At 35.4% G+C, this 15151-nt stretch overlaps 1 protein-coding gene across 1 annotated transcript; it reads right to left on the reverse strand.

Annotated features, from left to right (window-relative positions):
• Window positions 1–978: 978 nt before the first annotated feature.
• Window positions 979–10319, reverse strand: LOC121764151 (the record flags this gene model as incomplete). Its single annotated transcript, XM_042160214.1, has 2 exons — window positions 979–1017; window positions 9867–10319. Coding segments are annotated over 2 exons (492 nt in total), but the record flags the coding sequence as incomplete, so codon positions are not given.
• Between the last annotated feature and the right edge of the window lie 4832 nt (window positions 10320–15151).

Below are 15151 nucleotides of genomic sequence, written 5' to 3' on the forward strand. Positions count from 1 at the left end.
GGTACAAGATGCATATCAGCATGTAGATGAATTGATTAATTCTTGGAAATGATCCTGTGCCAGAGAATATACATTTGGATTCTGGATTCAAGAATGTAAACCAAAAATAGAGCCAAATGTATCTTTTGTGCTGCATTGGACTTTCACTTTTCTTAGTTTTTTTTGGAAACACTGTTGTTAGTTTATTTGAGTAGGTTTAATGATATTCCATTGACAAAGCTAAGGCTCAACAAATGTATCGATTTAAATGATAAGTAGTTCAAGTTGTTAATATGCTTCCACAAATAGATCAAATGTCAGCATTACTTGTTGTTAATGTAACGACCCGCTAAGACGATATTATTAGAAACAATATTATTAGCTTGATTATCTATAAGTGACTTTTATGCGATTAAATCCGAGCTACGATAGATTTTCGTTGTTGTTTGTTTTGACGTTAGGCAAGTAAATAGAACACGTAAAAATATTACACCTATATGAATATAATAAATTTAAATAAATAAATAAAGTCCCATAATAAAAATTTTAGTGTCCGATACATCCAACAAAAGTCCAACAAAATTTATACATCGTATGTTTTAAGAAAGCGGGTACATTAACGCGGAAGACCACGAACTTGAACCAATTATTCCTACACCAAATTAAATGATTAAGTAAGCAAATACTCAAATAATTAATAATAATAAAAAATAATTAATATCCGAGAAGGAACCATTGTCATGGCAACATTTAATGCTGCCTTAATGAGTAGTAGAAATAAAGAGTGCTGCGTTAATGAAGTATGGAAAAAAAAATCCTCATCGTCATCCTCTGACACATATGGTGATCATTCTCTGAAGAATAATTGCAAGATACGGCACTTGCCATCTTTTATGAATAGGTACATTTACGCACTTTCTTTCACCATAACACATCACCATCAGATATCCTAAAATTTCCCCTCACAAACCCCACATAAACTTTTACCCCACATCAATCTTACAACAAAGCTGAAGCAAGAGGAGGAAGCAAATCCAGCTGCACTTTTTCACAATCACACGAAAGCACAAATTCAACAACTCTCTTTCACAATCAAACAAAAGTAAGTACCACAACTCACTTATCCACATATTAAAACCGTACATGTAGGCAAACTTAGTCTTGAAGAACATAGCTAATCAAGAACATAGCCACAATATTCAATATGTTGCAAGTAGGTAATATAACCAATCAAGAACATAGTTGCTATGACACATCTAAGCATAAAATGGCAGTTTCTCAATTAATTATAGGAACTTATCTTGAAGCAATATGTAAATCTGCCGAAGAACTTCCGGCAGCGAGCTTGGCACTCCGTCACCGACAATAACAGCCCACGCTCCAAAAACACATATGTCCATTTTCATTCCTTTGAATCTGGAAATTTTGAATGTAATTAACAAAGTTTATCATAAAAAAAGTATAATAATAATATCTTTATAAACAATGAGAGAGAGAGAGACCGACCGAGGGAGAGAGACCGCTGCTGATATGGCCGGACTCCGGGAAGAGGACGGCGAAGCCGCCGCTTGTGCATGCACAGTGGCGGTGGCGGCGAATCTGGAGAGAAAGAGGGGACGGCGGCGGCGTGAGGAAGAGAGAAGAAAGAGAAGAGGGAGAGAGGGAGAGAAGGGAGGGAGAAAGGGGCGCCGCCGGAGCGGCGGCGCTGGCAGGGCGGCGGATCGGCGGCGACGAGAGAGAGGGGAGAGAGAGGCCATGCATTTTGTGAAATGAGGGAGAAGATGGTGGCTTAGTGTTATGTAGTAGTCATTTTTTTTCCTTTGGGCTAGTGTTTTTAGGAATTGGGCTGCATGTTATTGGGCTAAGAAGATGAGGGAATTAGAAAATAATAATTCGAGCCCAATTCCGCACCGAGGGGTCATCCTCAACTGGCTGCGACGACTGGCCGATCCTCTTGTCCTTCCCCTTGCCTTTCTTCTTTGCGGGCCCCGACCCCGCCCTACTCCCCCCGTTTGAACGGGAGTTTCCGGAACACTGAGAAGATCAAACCCCAACTCCTCTAAGGAGAAAGTCTCATATTGCGTGAACTGCGCCTCCGTTGGGGTCGATGTGTGTGAAGAATCAGTCGAAAAATCAAAACTGGGGCGATAGACGTCCCCCCCCCCCCCCCCCCGACGTCCCCTGCGTCGCCGGTACCCCCCGGTGCGTCCCCTGCGTCGCCGGTACCCCCGCGGCGTCCCCTGCGTCGTCGGTACCCCTCCCGGCATCATCTGCATCCCTGGTGTCCACCCCGGCATAGCCGGTAAACCCCCCGGCATACTCCCCCGGTTGCCATCCCGGGCATCATCTGCTGCCACGAGTACATATTGTAGTACCCGGGCATCGGACCCCATCCACCTCCCACGGGTACCGGGGGAGTTTGAGACCCGCTCGTCACTGGAGTACCTTCGTTGTTGTTCTCCATTTCGCGTTATTGATCTTGTACAGAAATTAAGATAGAGAGAGTACTCGTTAAAACAAGTGGTGTGAATGAAAATGACGTGCAAATCGCGTATATATAGTGTTTCGAAAAAAAAATTAAAATTCGCTCGCCGACCGCTTGCCGGTCCGCCGCCTGCAATGGCGGCGAGCGGACCGGCGAGCGCCGGAAATCGGCTAGCCGGCCCGCTCGCCGCCATTGGAGATGCTCTTACTTGGAGGATTCACAATTCAGAGAACTTTTGTGACGATGAATTGTACGTAAAATACAGTTAATTAATTCGCGACCAAGAAGGTTTTTAGTTGTGAATTATAGGGAAAATATGGTTGATTTTGAATTAGGAAAAAAATTTGTTTGAGTGACTATTTTTAAATTTTATGGCAATTTGAAAAGTGCATAGAATTTAATAATTTGAGAGAAAGCATTTTATTTTCATAAATGAAACTATTTTTAGTTTATGGACAGGAAGTATGAAAAGCCATATGTAGGACCAGTGCCAAGAATTAATTTAAACTTAGGAGTGGCGAAAATATGCGTAAACAAATACTTCATCCGTTTCACAAAAGATGTCACACCTATCTATAACATGATAATTTAGGAAGTTTTGTTTTGTATATTTAGTGGAAGAAAAAATATAATTTTTATATTAATGTAAGAGAGAATTTTTTTCAAAATGAAAATGTGACATCTTTAATTGGACAAACTAAAAAAAGTGTAATATTTTGTATTGTAGAGTATTTGAAAACAATATAAAAGGGAGCAATTTGAACAATTGAAAAGATGCATTTAAGAAGGAATTCAAATAAATGTGTAAATTTGAAGATAAATTAGTCAAAATGCAAATATTTTAGGGGGGCATTTGCCCCACCTAAGAGCTACTATATACGAAGAGTGATAGATAAAAATTGATACTGACTTAAACGAATTTTTGAATTTACATCATATAGTATGGCATTTTCGAACTATGTATCACACATATGTTTAGAAGAGCTCGCGATTTACATACTTATATTATTTTATACTCCCTTCGTCTCATGATATTTTACACACTTTTTTTTGCAGTTTTTAAAAAAATGATACTCCATATTTAAGGAAGATAATAGCTTAGAAAAGAACTACAGTATTTATTACTTTAAAATGACTACGAAAAAAAAGTATGTCAAATAGCATGGGACGAAGGGGTATTTTTCGTAGTCATTTTAAAGTGTTTCATGATAGTTTGTTTAAATCATGTGTTGTGTTTCGTTAGAGTTCAAACTAATTTTACCGTTCTTATAAAAATTTAAGCTATTTTTACTATACAAATCTCTCTATAGCTCAATTCATAAACAGTAATAAACAATTTTAATTTTTAATTTTTAATTTTTTTAATTTGCTAGATGCAACCCAGTTCGATTAACCCGATAGAGTAGCCGTACTATAAAATACTATAATCCAAAAGTCATCAAGTTGGCCATATATTTGAAATGAATTAAGTAATACTACTCCCTCTGTCTTAGCGCAATTTTCATTTTCATTCGTCCCATAAAAATATGTGCATTCTATTTTTAAAAAGTTATATCAATTTAATAATATAGGTCTCACTATCCACTGACTCTACTTTAACTATCATTCTCCTCATCTATCTTACTTTATTATACCATTCTCCTCTTATTTCTTACTTTACCAATTTTGTCTTAATTCCCGTGTCATCTCATCCGCTCATATTTTTATGGGACGGAGAGAGTATTATACTATCAATTTCTATTTCGTATTTTATCAAACAAGTAAGTTTTTAAATATTATTGACATAATACAAGAAAGTTGGGCTAATTTCGAAAGGTATTGTGTTTGCTATCAAGATAGATATTTTTTGTATGATCTTCTGTAATTTACAGTAGCAGATTTGGATAGTAACTTGGAAAATAAAAAAGAGTATATTTGAGGGAGGAGAGAAAGTAGAGAAGAAAGGTAAAATATGTTTTTTTCTTAAATCCTCTTGGCCAATGGTTTACAACTTATATCTATATGATGTAGGTCTTCTTTTGGAAAATGGATATTGAATGATAATAAGAAAATAAACCCAACCATGCGCAAAATGAATAGCCAAACGCATTTTTTAGTATTGTAAAATGGAATGCAATTCATATTTAATGTTTTGTTTAAGAAAGATGCCAAGGGATTTGAAATATAAAAAATAAGAAATGGTCATGAAGATGAAAATAAGTCACTACTATCATAGTGTATTTCCACTCTCTTATGCTTGATGCTGAACTCAACAACAATACCCTTCAATCATATGCTCTATGAGTAATATGTGGAAAGAGCCACCACATACCGTAAGCTTGACTTCCATGCTATAGTTAATCCATATAACTTAAATATGTACCCCTATTGTGACTTTCAATTGTCAAGATTCGTCCCATGCTGTTTGGTTGATAAACACGGATTTTTGACATACTTGCAGGTTTTAGAGGGTAATTTTTTCTGAATTTGATCGCATTTCGTCTATTATTGGGCGTGTTTATATCTACTTCTCTATTATGTTGGTATTTGGACCATTGTGTAAAGAATGTTTAGAAAAATGTACTTCATAAAATATGTGGATGTGCATCAGCCTTGATTCGAGACAATTTTGCTGGCGATTTTGAAGTCCAATCAGCCACTAATGCATATCGTTCTCTTCATTTTTGAAAGAGCTTCGGAAGAGAAAGTTATAGCCGTTTTACAAAAACTATGTTGTGCAGAAGCAAAACCGGCGACCGGCCAGGTTTCGCATGCAAACGAACCCAACGACCCACCGGGATCGTCCTCCTCATTTACGCGCTGAAATTGAACTTCAGGTATATAAATACCTAGGTAACGCCTCCCAACTCACCTTTTCATGGCCCCACACTCCAAAACTCAGTTTTTCTCCTTGGAATAAGAAAAGAACGAACGGAGGACGACAATTCATCGAAAGATCGAAGATGAGGCTTCCAATCCGCTCAATCGAGTTCCAGGAGTTCATATTTTTAATTTGCTTCCGTTTGAACAATGTTATTGAATATTTTCTTGAATATTTATTTGAATTTTGTTATGAACATGTGTGGCTAATTCCTCCGTAGAATTTTATGGAGAAAGATACAATGATTTTTCTGATTAATTGATTTCCTTTTTCTATGTCGGGATGATCTTCCAATCACAGATGATTCGATGTAGGTGAACCAAATATTGAATAGAATCGAAATTCTTTGATTCTTTTCAACTTTGGTAATTTTACTCTAGTTCTTAAAGATCCATAAAGTTACAGCTATTCGATGTCAATATTAAAGGGATTTGTTGAAAAGGTGCCTAACCTTTAGTGCATTTGTGTTGAAATGAAGAAATCAATTACATGGGCTTGAAATTAACTGAGCCTTATTGGGTATAACGAAGTATTTAGGGCTTCAAATTAACATTGACTTTAAACTGTTTTTCAGAATTTATTGGACTTAGACCCTTTAATAATTCACTGCATTTCGATATCAATAATATAGTAACAATTATCTTTTATCGTCTTTTACTTTTGTGCTATTTACTTTTCTTGTCTTTGTTCATAGGTTGCTCGACGGAATTCCTTCAGCGAACAGTTCTCTTTTTATCCGGTGAATTCTCGCTCCAATCTTCAGATACTCGTATCACTCTTCGCACGTTATATTCTAATATGCATACACTTTATTCTCTATAATTGTGGTATATATTAATGATTTATTTTCGTCAGTGAATTATAAAGTTGTAATGCTATTTCATCATGAAATGTCGTCGATAAATTATAAAGTTGTAATGCTATCATCATCAAACATTGTCGATAAATTATAAAGTTGTAATGCTCTATCGTCATGAAATATCGTCTGTAAATTATAAAATTGTAATGTTATCGTCATACAACATCGTCGGTGAATTATAAAGTTGTAATGCTATCGTCATGAAACTCAGACCTTCAACCTTTTGTGTTCAATACACAACTCCAGATGACAAATTATTTCGAAAGTGTTGAAAATTGCAACTAATGGATTCGAAATATATGATGTATCAAATAAATGCATGGAAAACAACGTCAATAATTTGTCATTTGATTTTGAAGATGCTGAAAATAAAGTGCTTTTATAACAAAATCTTGCCATTTAATTAAAGATTAGTGGAGAAAAACTGGAAAAAAGAAATAATTTCGTATCGTTCCTTTCTTGACTTATAATGCATTATATCACAGTGATACACCAAAAGTTAATGTTTCGTTCTAATTTATTCATGAAAAGGAATATGGACTTCACGTGTGACCTTAATTTCTGGAAGTTGATTAACTTTCTTTTGTGTGCATTCGATTTAATTATTTTATTTCATCATTTTTTCCCTTTTCCTTTCTCTCTTTTCTTATTTAATAATTTTTGTAGCTCGAGTTAAAGTGTTGCAATCTATGATCAAATCGGTTGGATTATAAAGCGGGAGAGAAAAAAATAAATTCATCTCAAAGATATTATAATTATTAAAATAGGAGTGCGTTAGGGTGACATCACTTTTAAAGTGACAACGTGATAACAAGTAACATGCAGTCTGCAATACGTATGCAGGCAAAATATGATACATAGCAAGCAATTCAGCATATGGTTCCAAGCAATATGAGATACAAGTCAGAGCACTATCGTGACACCATAGTTAAAATGACAACCTAGACAAGCAATTTGCGGTACGTAGGGAAGCAATCTGTGACACATAGGCAAACAACTCGGCATTTTCAAGCAATATGTGATACGAAATCAAAGATAATTAAGCAATCTACGATACACAGACAAACAAGCTTGCCACGTTACAAGCTAAGATTGAATCTGCTCCTAAATCTAAGGTTCTCATATTAATGATACATTATCATTCTAAAAGTGATTGTCATCTTAATATAATATTATTAAAATATTTATAATATCATTATTAATTCACAAGTACGCCTATATTAGGATGTAATAGATGATACGAATTGATAATGATAATTACAAAATGGTAATTTTGAAACAATAAAGTACTCTACTTGGTTTAGTTGGCATTAATATTTCTTTATATTCGCTTATCTAACAATTAGTACATATTTTGTGTTACTTATGACCTCAGAAATTATCCTACTACATAAACCTCTATTTTATACTATCAAAGAAAAGGTGAATTAGCAAAGCTCAACATTTCCCAGATTTTGAGGGAGACCACGTGAAGTAGTGGCTAATTAAAATCTAATTTAGTCCACCCAGAGCACTAGTGACAATAGCTTATCTTAGTCTTGATTATTTTTGTTCTTTTGTTTACAAAAGATAATAATATCAGAATCCCACATCAACCGTGTTACTAAATTACTAAAAATGTTCTAACATCTCAAAATAATAATTATCTTTGAATATAGAAGCAACAAACTAGGCCGTTGATTCACTTGTTATTAAATTTTTCAGTGCATATATAGTTTTATCAAGTAATTCTCATAATTGGGATGCGATTAACAGATTAATTCAAGTAATAGACATGCCAGCCGAATTCAAAACCACTAGATTAATTTCTTGTAAACCGCCAATTTTGAATTTCCTTATTCGAATTAGAGCTTCACGAATCCAATATTAAGTTTAATTATTTAGTATAACTACACACTTCGTGAGTATATATATTTGTAAAAAGCTAGTAGTACTAATATTTACTGAAAATGGAAAAAGTATAACGGAGGAATAATTGTATTGAAACATTCGTTTTTTATACTATATAGAATTGAATTTGGAATTTTGGACCATTGATTTTTACACGATCTACAGTAGCTATCAAAAGAGTACATTGTAATATACAAGATTATATAAAATATATTCCCATAGGGTTTGTAATATACAAGATTATATAAAATATATTCCCAAAGGGTTATATTAAGATGACAACCACTTTTAAAATGACAATATACCACTAATAAGAACCCTTAGATTTAGAAGCACATTCAATCTTAGATTGTCACGTGGCAGACTTGCTTGCTTATGTATCGTAGATTACTTGGTTATTTTTTATTTCTAACACATATATTGCTTGTAACCATATGCTGAGGTGTTTGCCTATGTATCCAGATAGCCTGTCTAGGTTGTCATTTTAACTATGGTGTCACGATAGTGCTCTGATTTCGTATCTCATATTGCATGGAACCATATACCGAATTGTTTGCCTATGTATCACATATTGCTTGTATATGTATTGTAGATTGCATGTTAGTTGTTGTCACGTTGTCACTTTAAGAGTAGTGTCACCTTAACGCACCCCTATTTCCATAACAACAATTAATGATACATGATTATGTAGTATAACTACTGGAAATATAGTCTCTAACTGATTACTACTGATGCATGTTAAACGTATATATGAATATGATACCTGTAGCTATTTTAGCAGCAGCTATTTTTTATTAATTCGACTTTTATTTTTCTTTCAACTACACCTCTCTCTACATTTTTCATATAAACAAAAAATAAATGAAAATGTAGAAGTAATAAAAAAATAGTTAGAGAGCTAAAACATACTATTGCAAGCGGAGAGAAGCACAAAAGTTAAATCCATGAAGTGGATCAACAAGATATATAAAGGTATGAGACTAATGGACTAGACTTTGGGACTCCATTATTTTGACACAAACTGACGCAGTTCCATTTGAAAGGACACCGATGCTAAAAAAATCAATTATGTCGGAGTGACTTGAAATTCGCCCTAGTTTGTGAAATCAGCTAAGGGCATCAGTAACCCCGTCCCCATTTCCGGCCCCAAGTCCCCTCCACGTCATCATTCCTCTACAGTTGCGGCCCAGGCCACAACTGCTGTAACCCTGCAGGTTGCGGCCCGGGCCGCAACTAATAAATGACACTATTCACAACTCCAACCTATTTTGAAAGTAAAATAAAAAACGCTGTAAATTTATAACACGGAAAATTTAATTTCATCGAATACTGCAAAATTACAACATATAAATTTTCAAACTGAAAATAAAATACATGAAAACATAACGTCAATGCTGGAAAACGTTGTTGCGAGTCCAAATTTCTTCGATTAGATCGGCTTGGAGGCGAGTGTGTTGTTCCTCTTGGCGCATCGCAGCTGAACGAGCCATGACATTGCGGATGTCGTGAGGAAGGCCCTGCACGGGCGGCTCGGTGACAACGTAGTTACTCCCGGTGCTGGCGAGCGGATCGTCGCTCCACAAAGTGACGTTATCTTGTTCGTCCTCAACGATCATGTTATGCATTATGATACATGCATACATTGTGTCGGCGATGTTTGACCGCTGCCAACCACGGGCCGCTCCCTTCACGATAGCCCACCGCGCTTGGAGGACTCCGAATGCACGCTCGACATCTTTCCGAGCCGCCTCTTGCCTTTGGGCAAACATTGCCCTCCGATCGGTTGTCGGAGCTGTGATAGTCTTCACGAACACGGGCCATCGAGGGTAGATCCCGTCTGCCAGATAGTACCCCATACTATACCGACGGTGGTTGGCCGTGAACTCTACGTTCGGTGCTCGCCCAGCACACAAGTCGTTGAACAATGGAGACTCGTTCAACACATTGAGGTCGTTGTTGGACCCCGCGACACCAAAGTAGGCATGCCAGATCCACAATCTGCAATCGGCAACGACCTCCAACACAATCGTGGGATGTGTGCCCTTGTGCCCGCTAGTGTATTGTCCTCTCCAAGCCGTTGGACAATTCTTCCACTGCCAGTGCATACAGTCGATGCTTCCAAGCATCCCCGGGAAGCCGTGGGCCCGCTCGTGCATGTCGACCAACTTGCTAACGTCGTCGGTCGTTGGCTTTCTCAAGTACGTATCCTTGAATGCTTCGACGACTGCCCGACAGAATCTAGCGAGGGACTCCCGTCCAGTAGGCTCGCTTACATGGAGATACTCATCGAACATATCTGATGTAGTTCCGTAAGCGAGTTGACGAATGGCAGACGTGCATTTCTGCAACGTCGATATACTTTCCCGGCCCACAGCATCGGTAGTTTGGCAGAAATACGGGTCACGAGCTACAACGGCGTTGACAATGCGTATGAACAAAGGCCTCCGCATCCGGAACCGGCGACGGAACATCTGATCACTCCATCGCGGATCTCTAGAGAAATAATCCGTGAAAAGCCGCAAGGCAGCTTGTTCACGGTCTCGGTGAATATACATCCGGGTACGTGGTACCCGGGTTCGTTGTTCGTTCCGAGCTTGAATAGCAGCTTGGAAGCGTTCAACTTCGTTGTTCATTTCTTCTTGGATTGCCGGTACCGCCTCTCCTAACACTCGGGTCAATTGATCTTCGAATATTCTTTGACGAGGAGGCATTTTTTTCGAATTTTAGGAAGAGATTTGAAGTTGAATGTGAAGTTGAATGTGTATGAAAATAGTGTAGTATTTATAGAAAAAAATTTCGAATTTAAAATAAAAAAATAATAATATTTGGTTGCGGCCCGGCCCGTCACCGTGCAATGCTGGGCCGGGACGCGAAACTTGCGGCCCGTCTCCGTGCAACCCCGTCCCGGGCCGGGACGCGGGACGCTCCCCAGGCCGGTCACGCGTCACCGGGACGGTCCTGAGCCGTGCCGCACTTCCGTGTAATGCATGGGACGGGCCGGGACTCGCAATTTGCGGCCCGGCCCCAAGCGTTACGCATGCTCTAAGGATCCAAAGTCATTGATATGCTACAGTGTACGGTGGAATTTGGATATTGAACATTAGTTAAGTATTTTTATTATTTTTTCGGTGTTATTTCTAATTTATGTAATTTTATTTTATTTCTTTTTTAGTTAATATGGTTTTCAAAATACTTATTATTTATTAATAGTGGGTTTAATTATTTTGTATTTTTTTATTATTAGTAATAAATTTTGAATTCAAGAAATTACCTATAGATTATTTTTTTATCAGTTGAATTATTCTTGTGCACGTTTGCATACGTAATGAACTTCCCCTCCCAAGTATGGGAAGTCACTAAGGGCATCTCCAACAATACCCCCAAAACGCAATTTTGCAGTGAAAAACACCTCCAATCATACCCAAAACTCATCCCAAATCGTCATTTTTTTGCGTTTTTGAACAGTGCTACCCCAAAGATGGAGTAGCACTGTAGCGATCGCAAATTCACTTTTCCAATTTCTGGAAATTGCAATTTAATCCTTTCTTGTTCATCTATTTTCGAATAAAGCAAAGAGAGTTACCATATTTATGGAGAATTTGGCGGAACCAGTGAAGGAAGAAATTTGCCGACGCAAAGAAAGAAAAACGAAAAAGAGAGATGAAGAAGACCAAGTCTCACGTTATTTTGGGGTTTAATTTAGTACTCCTATTTTTAATTGTATCTAATTAAGTAAATAAACTAAATATAGGTATGCATAAATGAATTAACTAGAGATCTCCTTTAGGTTTTGGGCGATATAACTAATTAGTTAAAATTCATTTTATATAAATTTTTTATCATTTGTAAGATTGTACTCTAAATATAATAAGTATATAAGTAAATAAACTAAATATATATGAAATTTGGAATATAAATTATTGATAAAGTGTTGTGGGGTTAATGTGTAATTTAAATAAATATGTAGGTAAGATTGAAAAAGTAAAAAAATAGGTGAATATGGAATATTCTTTTGGGTTTGGGTTTTGTGTAAATGGTTGGAGTAGAATTACTGTTTGATGTGACAGAACTGGAAAAATTGGTTTGAATTTGGTGTAAATGGTTGGAGATTGCCTAATATATGATGTGAACCATCGATACCAATATACTGGTATTCTATCCATCTCTGAAAAGTGTCAATATTTGATTTCATGTGGATATTAATGTATAATTGATAAAGTAAAAGGAGTAAGTAGGGTTAGTAAAAAATGGTATGAACTTCATTAGTAATATAGTATAATGGTATAAATTATAAATAAAATGACGTCTAAAGGTAATATGTTGTTTAACTATTCTAAAATTAGAAAGTTTCATATTTGGGAATTGATCCAATACCACTGCTATCATAAAAAAGCTATTGTTACAAAAATTATGACTATTTGAGATATATCAAGTCTTCATTGCTATACCCTTTTTTATAATTTGGTTGTCAAAGAACTTTATCACCGAAACTCTTAATTTGCTAATATTTGTTTGAAACTTTGGAGCTAGGCAAGAAGAGGGTATTTCTCCCAAATACCTTAACTACGCTTCTTTTAACTAAGCGACCTCTCAATTTAGGGGTGTTCGGTTGACAAGATTAAATCTCATGATTAAATATGTATCATGTTTCATTCATAAGATTGAACCATTCATCTTAATCCTAGATGGATAGTCTCATGATAATTAGTCATAGTCTCCTCCATCCAATTAAAATAATCCCACAACTTAATCATAAATGGATAGTCTCATGATATTAGTCATGACAACCGAACGCCACCTTAATGTATGTGAGTTGGGTTTAGCAGTAGAGCCGTAATGCTCGAGGTGAAATGTTTCCGGTTCAAGTTTTTTACTTTAGGTTCGAATTTACTGTAGCAAGACCTTTAAATTTATATTCATTTGAATATTATGAAAAACCAACTCTCAGTTTCCACAAGACAATTTGAGAACACAAACATCAAATTATTCCCTTACGATCAAAAGAAGAGTATATATAACTAAAAACTGTATGATTAAAACATAAATTTGTATGTAGTTTCACTTAATTAATTTTGTCCACAAGTTGATCTTTTGATCTTAAAAATGTTAGGAAATAAATGAAAATAATTATGCATAACAATGAGATAAATGGAAAAATTAATTACCTAATTCAATAAGATATGTAGCTATGTTTAAGGGCTATATATGCTAAATTGGAGGTTTCACTTTATAATTTTCGTTGACAATTATAATAAAAACTGGTTATTATACACAAAAATAGCAAATCTTAATTCTATCCATAACAATAATCTCGTTGGGCATAAATATAAATTGTATGGAAATCATTGATATGGTCGTGGATCAATTCATTTCCTTTTAGGCTACATAATTAACAAAAAAAAAAGACTCTTTTGTAGTGAAGCAAAGGTTGAGGTTTGTTTAGGTTAGTCACTCTTTGATATAGTATATAATTACAGAAGAACTAATTTATTATCAATCTTTTATTTTGGATTTAGCAATCTCCTCATTTTGGTTACGCAAAGAATGAGTTATATGCTCATCTGAGGCTGAGTAGAGTATGGAATCAAGCATTATATTCAATGGCAGATCCAGGAACAAATTATTGTGGGGTCGAACAAGATAGTAAATATTTATTTAAAATAATTGTTTAAATTAATTATTTTTATAAATATATTTTTTAATATAAATAATTCATGCGAGTATCGATATTCTTAAAACAACATACTCCACTTTCTTCGTCCCGTTATAAGCGAGACGCTTCTTTTGGATACAGAATTTAAGAAAAAGACGTTTATGGAGCTAACTGAAGAAAGAATAAAATATGATCTTAGATAAATACAGAATTATGTTATATTACGTATTTTGACAAAAAAATGACATACACATAGCATAATTTTTCTGTAACATACCAAATTTTTAAAGATTTAAAAAATTGAATATGAATAATAAGGTTGAAAATTTAAATTATAAAACTAAGAGTAGAAGAAATTAAGAAATATTTACTTTATATAAGTAGGTGGTTAATTTAGATAAATTGATTTTTATATACTGTAAAAAAAATATTACTACTACTACTATTTAACATTAATTGATAAGATAGAGAAAATATTTTTAATGGACTTCTAAGAATTAATTCAAATAAAGAAAATATTTCAAAGCCCATTTTAAAATTAGATAACATATTTAAGATATTTAATCTTTTAAACTTAGTTAAATTTATTGATGCCGGTTTATTCTATTTCACGAGTGAATATAGGGATGAGAAAACAATAATGACATCTCCAATACCATTCCTCTTTCTCTTCGAAAACAAAAACCGCGGAAGGACTCTTCCCCTCCGACTCCTTCATTCTCGACAACAGTCTACCCATCCGGCTGCCTCACTTCCTTCCTTTCTCTCTGATCAGTCTCCTCATCATCTCACACAGCGTGAGGACGTGAGGTGGTGGCGGAGACGTGAACGCCGTAGGGTCGGAGGCCGAAGAAAGTAGCTTTTCGGTGCACTCCGTGGCAGGTGGTGGGGTCGGCCGACCCCGCCCGACCCCACCTGGATCCGCCAGTGATTATATTAATGCTTAATTCTCCATTAAACATTTTGGTCGAACACTTTTCTTTATGAAATCAAGATTATTTCGGGGACGATGTGTGTTTTTTAAGTCAACGTGAGTATATAATTGGAGTGTTGTTACATACATTAAATCAAATTATAGAACTCACAAGCCATAACTATAACTAATCCTAATGCACTGTACGTATTGAAACAAAACCACCAAATCGAACAATATTCATATAATCTAATTATATGTAATAAATCAAGTTGAAAGAAATTTTTTGTATAAATAATAAATTGTTGAATATTACTATAATTCATAAATGTGAATAGTCATTAAAACTAGTGCAAGATATTTTATTCTTCCTTGGTCCATTATCAATTGTCTCTTAATAGTGGACTACACGGTTTTAGTATAAAGTTAGTAAATTAGGTTAAGTATAGGGTTTAGCAAGAAAAAGTGATTGAGCCCGCCGAAATATTTTTAAATAATTATTTTACATGTTT

Source organism: Salvia splendens, chromosome 14, assembly GCF_004379255.2.
Source record: "Salvia splendens isolate huo1 chromosome 14, SspV2, whole genome shotgun sequence".
In the NCBI taxonomy this organism is placed as follows: domain Eukaryota; kingdom Viridiplantae; phylum Streptophyta; class Magnoliopsida; order Lamiales; family Lamiaceae; genus Salvia; species Salvia splendens.